Source organism: Marmota monax, unplaced genomic scaffold, assembly GCF_021218885.2.
Source record: "Marmota monax isolate L192 unplaced genomic scaffold, Marmota_monax_Labrador192_F-V1.1 WCK01_AAM20220418_F8-fsc00020, whole genome shotgun sequence".
Taxonomy (NCBI): domain Eukaryota; kingdom Metazoa; phylum Chordata; class Mammalia; order Rodentia; family Sciuridae; genus Marmota; species Marmota monax.
The window spans coordinates 22,320,467-22,338,995 of NW_026692912.1; the positions used below are offsets into that span (position 1 = coordinate 22,320,467).

The following is an 18,529-nucleotide window of genomic DNA, read 5'->3' on the forward strand; positions in this document are numbered from 1 at the left end:
GGCCCTCGGCCCGAGACCCCAGACCTGACTCTAACAAGCCTCGTCCACTTCTGTACCTCTGCCTCCCGGGGAGCCATCCCTCTCCTAGGGACAGCACTCTCCTGGGGACACCTCTCCTCGGGGATATACCTCTCCTGGGGACACCACTCTCCTGGGGGACATCTATCTCCTGGGGACACCCCTCCCTGGGGGCCATCCTGCTGTCCTGCTCAAGGCTCTGCTGGTGTCCCCCAACAGCCAAGCCCAAGATCAAGGTGAATGGGTCCCGTGATGCAGATGTGCCTCTGAGAGTCACAGCAAAGGCCGGCGAAGAGGTGACCCTGGACTGTGAGGCCCAGGGCTCCCCACCCCCACTGGTCACCTGGACAAAGGACTCCCGCCCTCTGCTGTCCGTCACCGACAGGTACCCAATCCTCCTGGTCTTGGGTCAGGAGGGGTGGAACCTGGGGTTGGAGGGAAACTGGCGCCAGGGTGGCCGGTGGCCCAGCAGGTGTGAGAGCCCTGGACACTGCAGGTGTGCTCTGCAGAAGCACTTAGACTGCGCCCATGGTCCCCGAGCCTCTGAGGGGCCAGGCAACCATGGTGAGCCACCCTGAAAGAACATGCCTCGACGTGGTCACTGGCCATGTGGACGGCACTTCCCACCCTGCCCGGCAGCCCCCGCGGCCCCAGCAGCTGAACTGTTCTAGACACTGAGGGCCACCAGGGTGGGGGAGCTGCTCAGGGTCGCCCAGCTGAGCAAGAGCAAAGCTGGCTCGCACAGCGTGTCCTGACCACGGCTCATGCCATCTCCCAGGTGTCCGGGGGGTTGGCTGTGACTCCGGTGCTGCTTGGGGGTCCTGGGAGGCGCAGTGAGGGAAGGGCTGGGCTTGGGGTCCAGCGCGGCCCAGCTGTGTGGAGTGTGGAGGCTGTTGGCTCCCGCTAGTAAGTGGCCCCCAGAGTCCTGGAGCCTTGGAGCTGGCAGTGGGAGAGGGGCTGTGGCGCAGGCAGGTGACGTCGGCCCTGGCAAGGTCTTTGAGCTGTCCCAGACCGAGGGCCCTGCGGTGGCCTCACGTCTTCCCTCCCACGTTTGTCTGCATCTCGGGACACGTGTTGGGTGAGCGCTGCCAAACCTGCAGCGTGTCCCCCTCGGCACAGCCGGGGCCAGGGAAGGGACCTGGGCTGTGGCTGAGGTGGGCCACTGCGGCTCCCCGGCCTGGGCTGGGGGCCTCCCGGGAGCCTGCGCGTCCCCAAGAGTGTCTGGCCCCTGCTCCTGGCTGGGCGCTGGCCAGTGGCCTGCAGTGCGGCCCCGTCGGCCCCTCACCTCCTCTGTGGCTCGTGGCACGGTTGCTCTGAGGTCTCTGGCCAGCCGGGAGCTTGTCTAAAGGGCAGGACACGCCCGGGGCGCAGGAGGGAGAGGCGCAGGCGCTGGCCTTGGGGACGGCTGTGGCCCCTCGGGCTGCCTGGGACTGCAGGGACTGCAGAGGGTCCTGCACTTCCTCCTCCTGCCCTGGGAGGTGACGACGGTGGTGCCCAGCGTGTGGCAGCTGGGCACTGTGCCTCCTGTTCCTGCCCCTGCTGCTGCTGGCCGTGAACCAAGGCCGTTCGTTGGTAGCTTTCAGGGAACCGTCACCTTACTGTCCCCTTTAATTCTCACCCACTGTGGGACAGGGCGGCGTCATCAGGAAATCAACCACACGGTACATCTACCCACGGGTTCCTCTCCCCACTGTGTGGTCGCCACCACCCGGAGGGCATTTCCACCACCCTCCAGAGCGGTCATGCCCACAGCCAGCCCCGCCCCCTGGCCACTGCCCATCTTGCTGATCTTCTTTCTGTCTTTGGATTGACATTCTGGACATTTCTCATCACTGGTTTCTTTTCCATCTTCCCGTCCTCTGGGTTCTTCCTGGTCTGACTCTGGAATTAGATGTGGTCTTCTCCTTTGCCCAGCACAATGCCCTCGAAGTTCATGGGCATAGCATGGGTCAGATCACTGCCCACTTTTCATGGCTGAATAGCATTCCACTGACCATCTTTTGTTCACTCACCATGTGATGGACATGGGGGTTGATTATGAGCTGATTATGAGCGGCCTCTGCCACCTCCTGGGCAGGCTGGGGTCCTCGGGGTTCTTTGGTCCCCCCACCCCGTCACCACCCGGCTCCCCTTAGCACCAGGGAGCTCCAGCCGTGGAGGGGACTGTGGGACCTCGTGGACTCGCCATGCAGTGCAGGGGAGGGGCCTTGCGGTCTGTGCGGCCCTCGTCCTCTCTTCTCTGCATGCACTCCCAACCTCCTTCTCCTCCTGGGAGCCCCAAGGCTGGGCCTCCAGGCCTCTATTCTGAAGGCTGAGGACTCATTTCCGGGAGCCCTAGGGTCCATCTGCTGAAGGACCCACCCTCCTCCCTCGAGAGGTGCCCTCTCCAGGCTCCCTGGGGACCCCGCCTGCCCCTCCGCTGGGCCTTGGGCTCCTTCCGCCTGGTGAGCTGCCTCAGGGCCACAGCTGCCCCGTCCTGGGGCTCTGCTGGCCCGAGGCCCCGGCCCTGGTGCAGTGAGGAGCCCGACCATGCGGGCAGGGACGAGAGCCAACGTGCTGGGCCCCCGAGGCCACCTCCTTCCCCGTGGCCGGGGCCGTCCCCTCTGCCAGCTGGCGTGGGTGGGTGGTGGCGGCCGGCCCGGCCCCGGCTGGCTGGTTCGAGGCCGCTCTGTCGGGCCGGTTGTCACGGCCAGTGCTCAGGGTCACAAACGGCTGCTGGAGCACCTTCACCCAGAGGCTCCCCTCGTCCCCGGGCCGTCCCTTGGACCATCCTGACAGCACACGGCTGAGTCCAGGGGGGATGGCCCCTGGGCGCTTCTCGTCCCGCGGGTCTAGGTCCACGGTGTCCCCTGAGCAACGCCGCGTGCCCAGGACTGTGCTGAGACCGACAGAGCCCGGGGCCGGGGCCCCTCCGGGCATCCCGCAGCTTGCTCGAGGGCTGGGCCCGCCCTGGCCCCTCCCTGGGCCTCGGTCTTCCCATCGGAGACCCGAGAGCTCGTGGGTGGGCAGTGGTGGCCAGAGAACACCCTGGGCCAGCTCCGGGTGCCGGGTGGGGCGTGTCGCTAGGCGACTGTGTTTGTTTGTGGTTCTGATGTGGAGCCGGGACAGCTGTGAGCTCTCGGGGCAGCGGGCCAGGGTCCCACACTGGGCCAGGCCCGAGTCCGGGAAGGGGAGGGCGTGGGGTGGGCTGCCCGGGCTCCTTGTTGCTGCGGGCTTCCCACGGCCGTACCCACCGTCGTGGCTCACTCCCGAGGGGATCCAGGAAGCACGCCCACCTGTCCTTCTCCTGGATGGCCACTGCCCGCTCACCACGGACATGAAGTGAGGATGCAGCTGGGGTCCTGGTGGTCCAGGAGAAAACCTGCTTGCTCCCCATAAGCCAACAGCCAGGCGTGGACCGCCCAGGGGCCTGTGTGGGTCTGCCATGCTGGCGGCTGGCTGGCGGCTCTGAAGTCTTATTAACCTACTGTGGCCCGCGGCTGTCTTTCTGGGGACATTTAAGTTATCGTAACACCAGGGCCAACCTTTGTGTTTTGGGGGGGGTGGGCACTGGAGGTTGAACCCAGGGACACTTGACCACTGAGCCCCATCCCCAACCCTATTCTGTATTTTATTTGGGGACAGGGTCTCACTGAGTTGCTTAGGGCCTCAGTTTGCTGAGGCTGGCTATGAACTCGCCATCCTCCTGCCTCAGCCTCCTGAGCCGCTGGACTGCAGGTGTGGCCACTGTGCCTGGCAGGGCCAACCATTTGATTGCTATGGTGGGTAGGCACACAGTGGCAGGGCCGGGGGGGGGGGCCGTGTCCGACCAGCCAAGTGTTGTGGATGCAGAGTGGCGTCCCCAGGCCTCATCCCCAGGCCTCAGCCTTCTCTTCAGAGGGGCCGAGGGTGTGGACTCCCCGCCTCGCAGGTCTGGCTGTTGGGCGTTCCAAGTGAGGAAGTGCTCAGGAGGCGCTTGGCCGCGCAGGGGTGACACCCACGTCCCCGCAGCCCCTGCCCCGAGGCCCCTCCTCCTTCCAACTCCCCACCCAACTTCCCTGCAGGGCGAGCTGGGGGGACCAGGGCGAGCTGGGGGGACCAGGGAGAGCTGGGGTGCCCCAGGCCCCCAGCATCCCGTCTACCCAGCCCTGGACAGAGGCAACGCTTCGCTTTCTCTGAGTCTCAGAGCTTGGGCAGGGGTCCGGGCAGGGGTGAAAAGGCAGCAGGTGGTGTCCCCCTGGAGCCCCCAGCAGCCAGGTCCCATGTTGTCGCAGATCGGTGCTGAGGGCTGTGACGTCTGGGAGCTCAGGCAGCCTGGGGGCCGTGGGACAGCCCTGGCCGCCTGGGGCATCACAGCGGCCTTCCTGGAGGAGGTGGTGTCTAGGTGTGGAAAGATGGGCAGGGTCCAGGGGGGCCCCAGGCTGAAAGAACAGGGGCCAGGAGAGCAGGGGGCCTGCTGCAGGGAGGACAGCTGAGGCCCAGCGAGGGACGGGGTGCCGGGGAGGTGGGATGCAGCTGTCCCGGGGCTGTCCGGAGCCGCAGAAGGGTTTAACGCAGGACAGTGACGTGGGCACTGGGCCCTTCTCCTCTCAGGCCAGCCCACCATCTGTGAGTGGAGTGGACCCCGTCTCCGTTTCTCGTGGTGATAGAGCAGGCAGCATTTCTAGACGCTGCCCCGGGCGGTGCTCATGAACGGGGGAGGTGACACTTTCACTGCCGAGACTCTTCTCTTTCAGAAGTTTCTCTGATGCTTTTGCCCAGAATGTCCTTCTTCCTGTCCTTCAGGGAGGGAGGGAGCCGGGAGTTCTGTGGCCCCTATTGCTGGCCGCCCTTGGAGGCAGCCTCTGAGATCCTGGAGTCGTCTTCTCCAGTGTGAACAGACTGGGTTCAGAGACGCTGACCTGTCCTGCCTGAGGCTGCACAGCACTTTGTCTACAGCACCATGGGACACCATGGGACCTTGGGTCCACTTGCAGCCCAGACCTCTTTCCCTGTCCCACGCTGTCCCTGTTGCCAGCCGCAGTGTTGTAGGGAGTCTGGGAACCTGAACCCTGCCCCAGTGTCATTGAGTATGTGTGTTTCAGCCTGGAGCTGACCATCCCTTGCTTGGGGGGTGCTGATACGTCCACATTGTCCACCTTAAGGAGCCTGGAGATGAGGAAGGCCAAGCTGGGGGCGGATCCGAAAAGGAAGTGCCCCCAGGCCTTGCTGGGGACAAGTGCCTTGTGCCTGGCCCCTCCTCCTCCCTGCTCAGCGCTGCCCAGCTGAGAGCAAGCTGGGACGCCCGGGTCAGGCTGGCAGCAGGGCCGTCTGTGGGCACGTAACTGTCCCCGACACCATGGGCTGTGTGCACCATGTCACTCTGCGCCTGCCACCACCTGTGATCCAGGTGAAGGGTGGAGTCCTTGGCCCAGGGTCCCCTGTGAGGCCAGCACAGGTGGTTCCCAAGGTGCCCACTGGCTGCTTGAGCCCCGCCCCTTCTGCTTGGCCACACTCTGAGGGGCGGGGCAGGGCGGGGGCACTTCTTCACTGTCCTCAGATGCGCTCCCAGGGGCAGCCAGGGCATTGCTGAAACTCCAGCCCCACTGGACTCAGGCTTCCGAATCTGCCCAGGAGGGTCTGGTGAGGACCCCCGTCCTGCAAGGCATGAGTGACCAACTCCCCAGCTGGCTCCTGTGAGAGCTGAGGGGCAGGAGCCTGTGGCCAGGAGTCCTACTCCCATACAGATGACACACACAGTATGCAGGCAGCCCTGTTAGTGAAGGGAAGGGCCAAGAAAATGAGGGAGGGAGGGAGGAGCTGGCTATCTAAAGGTCTACGCCAACCACAGCAAATTAATACATTCTGGTATGAACAAGCAAGGGAATATTATACAGCAGTGGAAAGGGATGGGTTTGATCTACACGCTGTAGACAGTGCCACTTATATAAGTTGTAAACATGCAGAACAGCAGTGTGCGTTATTTGCGGGTGAGCGGTCATCACCAGGACAGCAGCTGGCCTTTGCTGTTCCAGGTGCTGTGCTGTGAATTAGGCCATTCGGTTCTTTCCGCAGTCCTAGGATTACATGACTGTGGGCTCTGTTATCCAAAGTGGGGCAACTAAAGCCCAGGAAGGGAAAGTGACAGGCCCTGCCCTGCCATGCATGGCCAGCCCAGCTCCTGGGCCAGGAAGACCATTGCCCAGAGTCACCTGCAGTGTCCACGGTGCCCACTGGCTGCAGGGAGGGTGGACGCCCTGCTTCACAGCAGAGAGACAGGAGCAGAGCGGCAGCCCGGGCTGAGCAGGTGCCTGTGGACATGGTAACCCGAGCCCTGGGATGCGCTCACAGTGTCCCTTATGATCCTGGGCTGCCTGGGCGGGAGATGGGACTCCAGGGACCCCAGGGGTCTATGGGAACCTGGAAGGCCCATTTTGCAGAAGAGGAAACTTAAAGCTCAGCAGAAAGGGCTGGAGCCCAGGCCTTCCGCCTCCAGAGCCCAGCTGGAAACCTCTCGTGCGCTCACAGATGAAGGCTGGCCCTGGGAGTCCCCACCCCCATGTTGGCCACTAGCTTTGGGGGCTGGCCGGGGCCCCTGACTGCAGCTGCCCCCTCTGTTTTACGGGGCAGGGTCTACCCAGAGCCAGCACATGTGGGCTGGTGACATCATGTCTGTAGGGGCCCCCTGGGGTCCAGCCCAGCTGCAGGAGCCTGGCTGGGGGTCCTGGATCCTGTGGGATGGAGGTGACTTAGCAAGATGACGGGTGGACTGCACAGCGTCTCCCTGGGGCCCAGCACAGCTCTGATCATGAGACGGCCAAAGGCACAGGATTCAAGGCCCAGCAGACCCTGGTGCCAGGACACAGGGGGTCTGAGAGCCGAGGGGGTGGCTGGCCCTGCTCGCCGGGAGGTGACCTAGGGCAGGTTAGCTCAGTAGAGAGGGGGCATTGCCGTGGCCAGCAGGCGTGGGGGTGGACAGCGCAGGCCCTGCTGTGCCCCAGCCCCACCCTTAGGCTCCGTTCCACAGACGCAGGCGTGGGGGCCACAGAGGTGGAGTGGCCCTCCTGAGGACCCAGCCAGGAAGGGTGCAGACTGGACTTCAGTCCAGTGCCAGCAGGGCCTGGCCTGGGCTCGGCAGCAGAGAGGGGAAGGTGGAGGGCAGGGCTGCCCCTCAGTCCTGGAGGGCCTCCTGGGGGAGGCAGCCCGTGGTCTGAGCTGGGTCTTGAAGCCTTCCCTGTGGGGCCTTCCGGGGCTCACCAGCCCCCTCTCTGATGCAGGCACAGCCTCCTCCCATCCGGCTCCCTGCGCCTGGCCCAGGCCCAGGAGGGTGACAGTGGCCTCTACGAGTGCTCGGCCAGTAACCCCGCGGGGTCCGCCTCCCATCGCTACGTCCTTGGGGTACAAGGTAGGGCCTGGGTCTCTCCCTCCCACCTGCCTTCTGACCCCAGGCCCCGCCCTCCCACCGTGCCCCCACCCAGCCCCTCGGTGCCCCTCCCAAGCCCTGAGGGGCCCTGTCACCTCTTCCTGTCTTCTCACCCCTCTCTCCTCCTCCCTGCGGCCTGGAGGGGCTCTGCCCAGGCTCCCAAGGGCAGGGCAGGACCAGCGGGGGGGCTGGAGTGGGGGCCAGGGCCATGAAGGTGGACTGAGGGCATCTCTGGCCCCGGTGCAGCCCAGACGCCCTTCCTGCTGGGAGTGTCTAAGCCCCTGAGGCCCCTCCTTCTGCAGGATTCCTCCCACGTCTGTGACAAGCCACCTCGAGGTGCCCCTGAGGGGGACCCCGTCCTCCTCCCCCTCTGACTGGGGCTCCTCTGGCTTCCAGCCCAGCTGGGGGGGGGCTAGGAGTGGCTGTGGGGGTCCCAGCAGTGGTCATCTGAAAGAGGCCAGTTGGTGCTGTCACAGAGCAGAGAGGCGGGAGCTTGTCCTCTCCAAGAGCCCGAGGAGCCACCTAGGACGGGACCACCTGGGGCCATGGGCAGGATGGCTCTACATTTTCAAATGATTAGGAAAAGACAAACAAGCAAAGAAAGAGATGATATCCCACGACATTTGACAAGTGTGTGGCCTTCACACCTCAGCGTCCTGGAAGCCCACACTGTCGGAACAGGCCGACCTTCACCCGAGTAGTGGCCACTGGAGTGGTGGGGGCCGACCCTGTGGCCTGATCCCCCCGTAGACGCCAGCCTGCCCCTCTAACCGAACCCCGCTTCACAGGCGGGAGTGCGAGGTGGGGGTGGGCGTGGGCCTCTGCTCTTCAGCACTAGGCCCTCCTGGGCAGCGAGGCCCATGGGTGGCCCACCTCTGACCCCTTCTCAGAAACTGGACAGGGATAGGTGCTCCCTTGCTCCCCTGGGGGCCCAAGACGTTCATCCAGGACCTGGCGCAGGGGCCTGGGCTCTGAGAGTTCTCCTGGGCCTGCTGTGTCTGAGGGCCCGAGAAGCCACCTGGACTCCTGGTCACTCAGACCCAGGGGGAGGGGCGCCACCTCCGTCTCTTCAGCTGACCCTGACCAGGTTTCCACATTTGCAAAATGGGCATGGCCCTGCCCGCCCGGCAAGACAAGCCGGGGGCGCCACAGCACTCAGCCACTGCTGGCTCCCCCACCCCACCCCACCCCCACCCCCACCGCTGCTGTCCCACCACCTCCGCTGCAGCCTGGGTGGGTGGCAGGACACGGGACCCCTCACCTGGGTACCTCCACCTGGACACCCCCTGTGGCCCTGCAGTCCCCCCTCAGGTGCAGCCGGGCCCTCGGGTCCTGAAGGTGCTGGCGGGAGAAGCCCTGGATCTGAACTGCGTGGCCGAGGGCGACCCGGAGCCCCGGCTGAGCTGGTCCAAGGACGGGGTGGCCCTGCAGGGTGGGGGGCCTGCGGGCTCCGTGCACTTCTCGGCCATTGAGCCCTCGGACGCCGGGATGTACCACTGCGAGGCCTCCAGCAGTGCTGGGGAGGACGTCTGGGAGCTGGAGCTTAGGGTGCTGGGTGAGCGTCCCCCCAACCCCAAAACGTCCCTCTTCCCATCTCCCCAGCGCAGCTAGACCCCAGTGCTCACCTCTGCTCTGGGTTTGGGACCTGCCTGTCCCCTCCTTCCTAGGACCTCTGGGTCCCACAACTGGGGGCAGTCCACCTATGTTGGGGAGCCTTGGGCACTGACCAGTAGGTCCTCGGAGTCACCCTGAGGCTCCCTGCACCCCCTGCGCCCTGCGATCCTGCACACCTGGGTGTGGAGGTGCTGTGGGGCAGCGGTCAGGGCTCTTGCCAACTGGACAGCATAGGCCAGACCTCTCACCTCAGAGTGGGCCCAGTGGTATACAGGGCCAGTGAGAGAAGGTGACAAAGCTCCCGGCACGTGGAAAGTTCTAGACCTGTGGTGCTGGCAGCTTCACTGGAGGAATCTGCTCTACGCCTGGAGGGCCATTTCCAGGAGGGACCTGGAAGGGCAGACCCTGTCAGACCCCTAGTGTTGGAGGGCGCAAGCCCAGCCTCGCGAGCCCGTGGGGTAGTGACCTGGTGCCTGCCCACAGGGTCACTCTGTGCGAGGCCCCAGCTGGTCTCGCTGGGAGGTTGAGGGCCAGGCTGGAAGGGTGCCTTCCCCTCTGGCCCTGGGTCTCTGAGGGTGGTGCCAAGCTTTGGACGCCAGGTATGAGTGCAGCCATGTCACCTCCCACCAGAGCCTCCACACTGGGTTGCCGATGAGACCAGTGGCCTGCTGGAGCGAGTGGCTGGAGAGAACGCCAGCCTGCCGTGCCCAGCCAGAGGTAAGGCCAGTCCTGGGTGGGGCGGGGAGGCTGGGGTGGGCTGGCTGGGTGCCTGTGCCCGGGGCACACCACAGGTAGCACCTGTCAACTCTGTAGGATGATGTTAGCATCTGCCCCTTGGCATTAGTTCATTGTCCTGGTCCAGAGAGGGTGAGCAAGTGTGGTCCTGAGGTCACACAGCCAGGACACGACTCACGGTGTGGCCGCTGGACCCTGGCTCTGCCTGCTCCCTAAGCCCTGTCCCCTCTGTACCCAGGGAATGACAGTTGGGGCTGAGGGGAGCCCACAGGTCCTGTGGATTCGTCTTGGTGACTTGGGAACTCACGTCCCAGCTTTCTCACGAGGATGAATTCCCACGGCCTGGGGCCAGCAGCGTATCGAGGCCCAGACAGCAGCCCCTGTGGCCAGCTGCCCATGCCAAGCCTGCTCCGCCTGCTGGGCCTCCCAGGGCAGCTCTGTCTCCTTTCAGAGCCTCAGTCCCTCATCTGCACAGTGGGGTGTTTCGGTCCTTCTCATGGGGCCCTGGGAGGTCTCAGGGGGCACCTGAGCTCTAGGTGTCTGCACTGGACCTGGCATTTAGAAGGGGAATGTGCGGGGTGCTTGGTGTCCCCGCCAGGTGGCCGCTCTGCTCCCTGGGCCCTGCCTGCCCACGTTGCTCCTTTGTCTTTGAGAGAGTGTCCCTGGCCCTCCCCAGGGCCAGCTGTCCACTGTGGGGCCCCTGCTCTCTGGCTGTCGGCAGCCCGGGGCAGCTCAGAGCAGCCCGCAGGAGCCTGGGGAGCAGCCTGTTCTCAGCTGCTGCCTGGAGCAGGACGCGGCAGAGGCGGGCAGGAGGGCTTGGCTACCTGGGTGTGGCAGACACCTTGGCGAGGCAGACACCTGGGGGCTCCTGGGCACAGCCCTCCTGAGGGGCCCTGCCAGCCTTGACCATGGCGCCACCTTGTGCTGGGCCTGGCAACAGCGAGCAGCCGGTCAGGAAAGGGGAGGGCGTTGGCACCCCTGGGCGCCCCACGTGGTAGGCTGCTGTCCTCCCCCACGTTTGTCTCTGGGTTGTGGGGTCCGTCTGCTGGGCCAGGCTTCACCTGGTCTTCCCCTCTCCAGCTGCCTCCGACTGCCGCCTCCAGTGGGCACCTGTGGTGGACAGTGCCCGGCTCTGGCTCAGCCACCCTGGGCCTTGAGGGCCAAGGGGGAGAGCACTGTGCCCAGCGCCCAGCACGTGCCAGCACTGCCTCCCCCCAGGGGGGCGGGAGGGCCGCGACCCCGGCCCCCTTGTTGGCAACTGGGTTCTCCTCTGCGGTGGGGAGCTGGTGTCCAGCGCTGGACTCTTCATTGGGCACAGGGCCGTCCTGCTCTGGTGCCCGTGAGCTCTGTGCGTTAAAAAGTCCAGGGCTGCAGGCCTGGGGCCCCCGCAGGCCGAGCTCTGAGGGTCAGGTCCTCAGGGGCGGGACAGGGAGTCTCTGGGAGAAGCCGCAGGCACTGAGAGGGACGTGTGTGCACCAGCGGTACGTGGTGTCTGTGGTCTGTGGCGTTACCTGCCTGGGTCCCCACACTGGCCATGGGACGGACACCCCAGCCTGCACCCTGGGTGGAGGGCTCCAGGAGAAAACTGGCACAGAGATCAGGTGGCTGGTCCAGGGACACATGGAGGGATGCGCCTGGACACAGGTCCTGGGCCCTTGTCCTGCACGTCCAGCAGGAAATCCCCAGCATGTGTGGGCAGTGGGCAGTCAGTGTGGGCTGGAGTGGGGCAGGGGACCTCCTGAAAGAAGGCGCTTAGGATACCTTCCGTGGCCCACGTCCCCTGACCCCATGCTCCCCCCTCCCTCCATGGCCCCTTTGTCCCTGGGGAAGGACGAGGGAGCATCTACCCAGGGCGCCCAGCTGCCAGGGGAGTGACTGACACAGGATGGGGTGTCCTTAGTGGCCATGGGTATTGGCAGTTCTCATCTCCAGGACCAGCAGTGGTGGCAGAGCGCGTGGCCGTCGGGCTGTGGGTGCTGGCCTGCTGGGGAGGGCCCTCCACCCACCTGGGCACTGAGGGGGCCCAGGGTGTGCGCTGCTGGGCCCGCTGGGCAGCGCCATCTTGGAGGTGTGCCCTGCTCATCAGCGCCCACTTGAGGACCTGCTCCGCGGCAGGCCCTGCCCCGTGCTAAGTGACAGTGACACTCACTGTGGCAAAGACAGTCATTAGCCCACATGCAAGTCTGAGATGGTGATGGTGGTGCTGGGCACGTGGCCAGCAAGTGGCCAGCCCCAGGCTCAGCCTCGGAGGGGAGAGCAGGAGGGACAGAGCTGTCCCCTCCCACTGCCCTGTTTCTCATGCCCTGACTAGTTGGTATGAGGCCTGCCAGCAGGCTGTGCATTGATTTGGCACTTACTGTGTGCCAGGCACTGTGCTAACGGCTGGGGGTGCAGCACAGAGACACTGCCCTGTGTGGGGCAGGTCACAGGACGAGGACCTCAACAGCATGTGCCTCTGTAGCAAGTTAGCCCATGATGGGCTAAAGGGCTGGGCAGGGTGGTCAGAGGGTGTGGGTGACGTCCTCCATGAGGTGGCCGGGCACGGCCTCCCTGGGAAGGAAGCAGAGAACAGGCCCGTGTCCCACACCCGTGGGCCCTGGGAGCCTGGAGGCCGGCGGGTAGCCCTGGGCGGGTAGGGCTGTGGGCACCTGCGGCTCTGACCTGCCCCTCTCACCTGGGACCACCTGCCAGAGGGCCAGCGACGTGAGCACCGGGGGCGGCGGGGGTGGGTACGTCCATGCTGACCTCGGCACGCCCTGCCAGGGACGCCCCAGCCGCAGGTCACGTGGCGGAAGGGCCCATCCGCAGAGCCCCTGCCGGGCCGGCCAGGTGTGGCAGTGCTGGAGGAAGGGTCCCTGTTCCTGTCCTCGGTCTCGCCCTCGGACAGTGGGGAGTACGAGTGCCAAGCCACAAACGAGGCGGGCTCCGCGTCCAGGAGATCCAGGCTGGTGGTCTACGGTAAGAGGGACGCCAGGGCAGGGGCCAGGTGACATAGCAGTAGGGTCCCAGCAACAGGCTTGTACCCACCTGGCAGAGGCCACAGGTCCCTGGCACTGAGGGGCAGGACTAGAGGGCAGGGCACCCGCTTTCCCAGAGACACCCGAGACAGCGGAGGAGGGCACCCAGGCTTCTCTGGGTGGCCCCACGGGCACATCCATGTTGAAGTGAGTGTGACGGCCCACAGCCCATCCTGCAGCACAGCTGTTAGAACTGCCCCCAGGCCCCTGTCCCTGTCACCAGCAGGGAGAGCCCCCACTCCTGTGCCCAGGGTGCTGGGTAGCAGGGCACCGTGAGGCTGGGCTGGGGCTCCCCCGGCTAACCAGCCGAACATGAGCCTCAGGTCAGTCTCACTCACCTGTGGCCACCTGTGCGTCCCCATGACCAGCCCTGCTCTCACCATGTGATGACTTGCTTAGGAAATGTGCTACAAAGACACCCCAGGCCTCTCCTCTGAGATTCCGACTCGGGGAGGGAGGAGTGGGGACCAGGTCGGGGTGGATCAGATGCATGGGGCTCCCACACCTTGTAGCAGGCTGAGCGTCCCGGGGCCCAAACAGGACTATGCAGTCCCCAGGCAAGGCTGCAGCAGGCTTCTGCTGGGGCAGATGGTGACAGGCAGACCTCTGGGACCCCAGTGACGGCCTGAATGATAGGCCCCGGGGATCTTGGGGAGGGGAGGGAGTCCGGGCTTCCTGTCCAGGCCACAAGGATGGGCTGGGACATCCCGTGGCTCAAGGAGCTGGGGACAGCCCTCTCCTTCTTGCTTCCCAAGTGCCCCCCAGCATCCGAGAGGATGGGCACAAGGCTAACGTGTCGGGCATGGCCGGGCAGGCTCTGACGCTGAAGTGTGACGCGAATGGCTTTCCAGTCCCTGAGATCACGTGGCTCAAGGATGGGCAGCTGGTGGGTGTCCCCTGGGATGGGTGAGTGGCAGAGGGATTGGTGTGGGGGAGAGGTGACAGGGGTCTTTGGGGATGCAGCAGGGTTTGGGGCAGTGGGGCCCTGCGGTCCTGTGAAGAAGCCTAGAGGAGCACCTAGTGGGAGTGCCCGGCGCTGCCCAGGCCTCAGTCTCAATGCTGCTGTCCACCTGCTGCCTCTGGTCTCTCCCCCAGGTCTCTGAGACAGACAGCCACCACCTCCTGGACAGGGCCCGGTCCCTCCACTTCTCCAGGGTCCAGGAGGGTGATTCTGGGCTCTACACCTGCAGGGCGGAGAACCAGGCGGGGACCGCCCAGAGGGACTTCCATCTCCTTGTGCTCGGTGAGTGAGGCCCGGGCCTGCGACCCCGGAGCCTGTGCCTGCGGCACGCAGGAGCACGAAGGGCCCACCGTGGACCCAGCCCTGTCCTCCTGGAGCCAGCAGCAAGGGACCCACTGGACGGTCACTTGGGAAACCGAGTGAAGAGTTACAAAGAGCAGCGCCCAGGCCCACGGCAGGGCTCCCTCCTGGGAGAGGCCCCGGGTCTGCAGGGCTGCTGGGGTTTGAGCTGTCCCCCACCTCTCGCCCCCAGTCCCTCCTTCTGTGCTGGGAGCCGGAGCTGCCCAGGAGGTGCTGGGCCTGGCCGGTGCAGACGTGGAGCTGGAGTGTCGGACCTCAGGGGTCCCCAGGCCCCAGATGGAGTGGACCAAGGACGGGCAGTGAGTGGCCCTTGACAGATACATGGGGGTGTCCAGGCTGGGGTTGGTGGAGGGGGGATCGGGGTAGGCTGGACTCTCAGGGGGAGCCTGACAGGACAGCTGTGCCCCCAGGCAGAGGGCAGCACAGGGACCACCTGCCTGGGGGAGGTGCCCAGCAGACCCTGCACTGGCCTCAGTGAGGGATTCTCACTCCATCAACACTCTTACATTTTTTTTAAACTCACTTTATTCATTTTAAGGTAAAATCCACATAGTGTACAGTTCAGTGGCATTTGGTGTGTCCACAGCATTGAGCAACATGGCCACCACCTACCCCAAGGCATTTCACCACCCCAGAGGGAAACCCGGTGCCCACAGGTGGCCACCTCCCCGTCCCTTCCCTCTGCTCGGCAGCCACAGTCTGCCTGGTCTTTGCAGATCAGCCTGTTTCCACCGTTCCCACGAGTGGACGGGACTCGTGGCCTCTTTCAGCTTCTTCCTGTCTGCACGTCTGTGTCTTCAGATGTTGGTGGGCTTCATTTTATTCATTTACTTATATGCTGTGCTGAGATTCGAACCCGGGGCCTCGCACATGCCAGGCAGCGCTCTGCCACGGAGCCACGCCCCAGCCCACCAGCGTGTTTTTGAGGTCCACCCTCGTTGCCGCGAGTGTCAGAATTCCCTTTCTTTGGGCGGCCTGTATCCCCTGTGCCCATGGAGCCGTGCTCTGTGTCCCGTGACGGGCGTTCTGCCGGCTTCTGCCCTCTGGTGGCCTCCAGGCAGCCTGCCCCTGACGGACGGCTTTCCCCGACACCTTTCCAGCCCTGTCCTTCCTGGAGACCCTCACACCCAGCTCCAGGAGGACGGTCAGGTCCTCAGGATCGCCAGCAGTCACCTGGGGGACGAGGGCCGGTACCAGTGCGTGGCCTTCAGCCCAGCAGGCCAGCAGGCCAAGGACTTCCAGCTCAGAGTCCACTGTGAGCCCCAGCCCCTTCCGGGACCGAGAGGGAGGATGGGGCCGGAGTGGGGCCTGGAGGGCGAGTTCCCGGTGCGAGAAGCGCTTCCCCAAATCCTCCGCTTCACTTCTGCCACCTGGGACGGTTCCAGGACCCTGGGAATGGTCCCGTGACTTTTGTTAAAATCGGTCATTTGACACCGAGACACACTTACCCAAAGGGTACTTACCAGCTGTTAATGGAAGGAGGCAGAGACGAGTCCAGCCGAGGGGCAGAGCCCCCAGCCTGCTCTGCTCCCTCTGCTGAAAACAGGAGTAGAGTAGAAAGTGCTAGAAGGTTGGGGTCATGGGCCAGACAGAGCCTTTTCTTGCAGCTTGGTCTGGAATCTGGGTTGTCTCAGGCCACACCCTCTGTTCCCCCAACCATCCTGGGTGCCAGGGTGGGGGACCTGCCCAGCAGAAGCCCTGATCTAGTCCAGCCCTCGTTTCCCCTCAGATGGGAAGACTGAGGCCCAGAGAGGGGACGGGACCTACCCCGGGGTCATGCAGTGAGTTAGAGGCCAAGTGGGGTCCCAAGCCCAAACCTGAGGCCCCCTTCTCTACCTGCATCTCCTGGGTTGACTGGGCTTGTGTCCCACACGGGCATGACCCTGAGCTGTCCCCACACCCCACTCCCTGTCCCCCACGGTAGGAGCCCGTGACAGGTGCTTGTGGCCCACGGCAGTGCTCATGCTGCTCTGTGGCGGACACCAGCCCCTGGGGCAGGGGACACAGCTTGTGACCATCCCTCTTCCCGTGCCTGTCCTTCCCAGCACCCCCCACCATCTGGGGCTCTAACGAGACAGGCGAGGTGGCCGTCATGGAGGGCCACCCAGTGCGGTTCCTGTGTGAGGCCCGAGGAGTGCCCACGCCTGATATCACCTGGTTCAAGGATGGGGCCCTGCTGGCCCCCAGCACTGAGGTGGTCTACAGTAGGGGCGGCCGGCAGCTGCAGCTGGCGAGGGCCCAGGACTCGGACGCTGGCGTCTATACCTGCAAGGCCAGGAACCCCGTGGGGGCTGCAGAGAAGGCCACCAGGCTGGAGGTCTATGGTGAGGGACGAGCGGGGCCCGCTGGGGCGAGGGGGGAGGACTCTGACTGAGCAGGCCTGCTGCCTCCAGAGGCCAGTGAGGGCACTGCTTGAGTGGCCAGAGGCAAACAGGGTAATGGGACCAGAAAGTCACCCGGAGCGGGTTCAGCTCTGTGCCCCCTTGTGCAGGGCAGGGCCTGTCTGGAATCCGGGCCTCCCTCGAGGCTTAGCGCTTTTCTCTAAATTCCCCCATGGCCATGAACCACTGCGAGGCGAGTGCTGTGCCCACGGCGTGCTGTGGGTGCACGCAGGGCTCTCGAAGGCCTCGGGCACTGGCATCACCATGTGGGGGCGAGCCCAGCGAGGTCTTGCCCTGGGTCCCTCCTCGGGAGGGTCTGACTGCAGTTGTCACGCTGGTGACCTCAGCATGGGCCAACCCTGAGGGCTGGGCTCTGGGGACACGCAGAGCTGGGAGGACTGGTGCGGAAGGGCCTCCGTGAGGTGTGCAGGGCAACGTGCCGTTACTGGGGTCCTCCTGGCCTCTCACAGGAGGCAGCCCAGGACTCTGGCCTGGTGGGTGCCAGCCCCAGGGGCCCTGAGGGGAGGAGGGCTGAGTGGGTCCATGGCAGCTCTGAGCACGGGCCCAGCCCTCAGCCCAGGGCTTGCTCTGAAGCGGGGTGAACATGTCGTGTGGGTGCTCACCACAGCACCTTGGGAACCACACAGGCCGAGACCTTGACTCCCAGTGCACCACGGCCCAGGCCCTGGCGTGGCCCGGTCAGCTCAGTAACTTGGAGCACACCCCAGAGGGCGAGGGCCAGTGGGGGCCTCCGTCTTGGCCACTCAGGTTCTCAGCACGGCTCAAATCCCAGCCCCCAGGCCACTGCTGGCCGAGTCAAGAGCCGCTGCTCTCAGGTTTACCCACTCTGCCGCTCCTGCCAGGGAGGAGGGACTTCAGGAGCAGTGGCCCTGGGACCCGTCACTGTCGCCGACCTGCCACGTGTGGCCCTTGGAGACCTGTAGGCCAGCCTGTGTCCACTCAGGACGAGCTCACAGGGTGGCTGGCAGTGGGGACGGAGGGAAGACGGGAGCAGTGCCCTGGAGGAGCCCGCAGGGCCGAGGGGGCGACCTCCCCACAAGGGTCTTGAGAGGTTCCAGGAGGAGGGGAGTCTACTCAAGGCTCCAGGTAGCGTGGCCGGGGAGGCCGGGAGCCGTCTCCGCAGCCCTGAGCAGCCCTTCTTCCCTAGTCCCACCCTCCATCGAGGGCGCTGGCGGAGGGCCCTATGCGGTGCAGACCGTGGCAGGGAGGCTGGTGGCGCTGGAGTGTGTGGCCAGAGGCCGGCCACCGCCCACACTGTCCTGGTACCACGAGGGGCTGCCTGTGGTGGAGAGCAACGGGACGAGGCTGCAGGCAGGTGGCAGTGCTCTGAGGCTGGAGAGCCTGGGGGAGGCGTCCGGAGGCCTGTACAGCTGCGTGGCCAGCAGCCCGGCCGGGGAGGCGGTGCTGCAGTACGCCGTGGAGGTGCAGGGTGAGCCCCGGCCATGGACCCCTCCCACCACCGTGAGCTTGACCCAGCAGCCCCCGGGGTGGGGGGTCAGAGACGTCTCCAGTGCCTTGCACGACAGATGAGGACACTGAGACCGGGCTGGGGTCAGCAGGGACAGCAGGGTTGAGCCCTGAGATCCACAGTCTCTGCCCTTGCCCAGAACCCCGGGGCCAGGTGACCCAGGGCCGATAGCACCATAAATTAAAAACAGACAGAAATCTTCCTAAGACGGAAGCTGGGCGTGGGCTCTGGTTCCGGTCAGCAGCTCTCGCCTCCCAGGCGGACCTTCCCTGCTCTGCCCCTGTGCCCGCCTGTGCGGTGCCAGAGAGAAGGGAGGAGGCACGCAGGACTCCTAGTGGGGAGGGGACACAGCCTTGGGGCCATTTACGGGGACATCAGGGTGAGGTGTGGCTGGGGCCTTGGGAGGGACTGCACCAGGGTCCACTCAGCTCTGACCACCCGATGGCCTGTCCTGCTCACAGTTCCCCCACAGCTCCTGGTGGCCGAAGGCCTGGGCCAGGTGACCGCCCTGGTGGGACAGCCCTTGGACCTTCTCTGCCAGGCCTCAGGCTCCCCGATGCCTACCATCCAGTG

The 18,529-nt window shown here is 65.1% G+C and overlaps 1 protein-coding gene across 5 annotated transcripts in view; it reads left to right on the forward strand.

The window, feature by feature from the left end:
* Positions 1-18,529, forward strand: part of Hmcn2 (hemicentin 2) — a 138,069-nt gene that overhangs the window by 60,851 nt on the left and 58,689 nt on the right. For all 5 annotated transcript variants that reach the window (XM_046451453.2, XM_046451451.2, XM_058581844.1 and 2 more), the window contains 12 exons: positions 238-403; positions 7,254-7,381; positions 8,700-8,954; positions 9,644-9,730; positions 12,512-12,706; positions 13,521-13,651; positions 13,861-14,008; positions 14,259-14,385; positions 15,187-15,341; positions 16,132-16,410; positions 17,636-17,917; positions 18,418-18,526. In XM_046451453.2, coding sequence (XP_046307409.1) covers positions 238-403; positions 7,254-7,381; positions 8,700-8,954; positions 9,644-9,730; positions 12,512-12,706; positions 13,521-13,651; positions 13,861-14,008; positions 14,259-14,385; positions 15,187-15,341; positions 16,132-16,410; positions 17,636-17,917; positions 18,418-18,526 — 2,062 coding nt within the window. The remainder of the gene's footprint in view (positions 1-237; positions 404-7,253; positions 7,382-8,699; positions 8,955-9,643; positions 9,731-12,511; positions 12,707-13,520; positions 13,652-13,860; positions 14,009-14,258; positions 14,386-15,186; positions 15,342-16,131; positions 16,411-17,635; positions 17,918-18,417; positions 18,527-18,529) is intronic.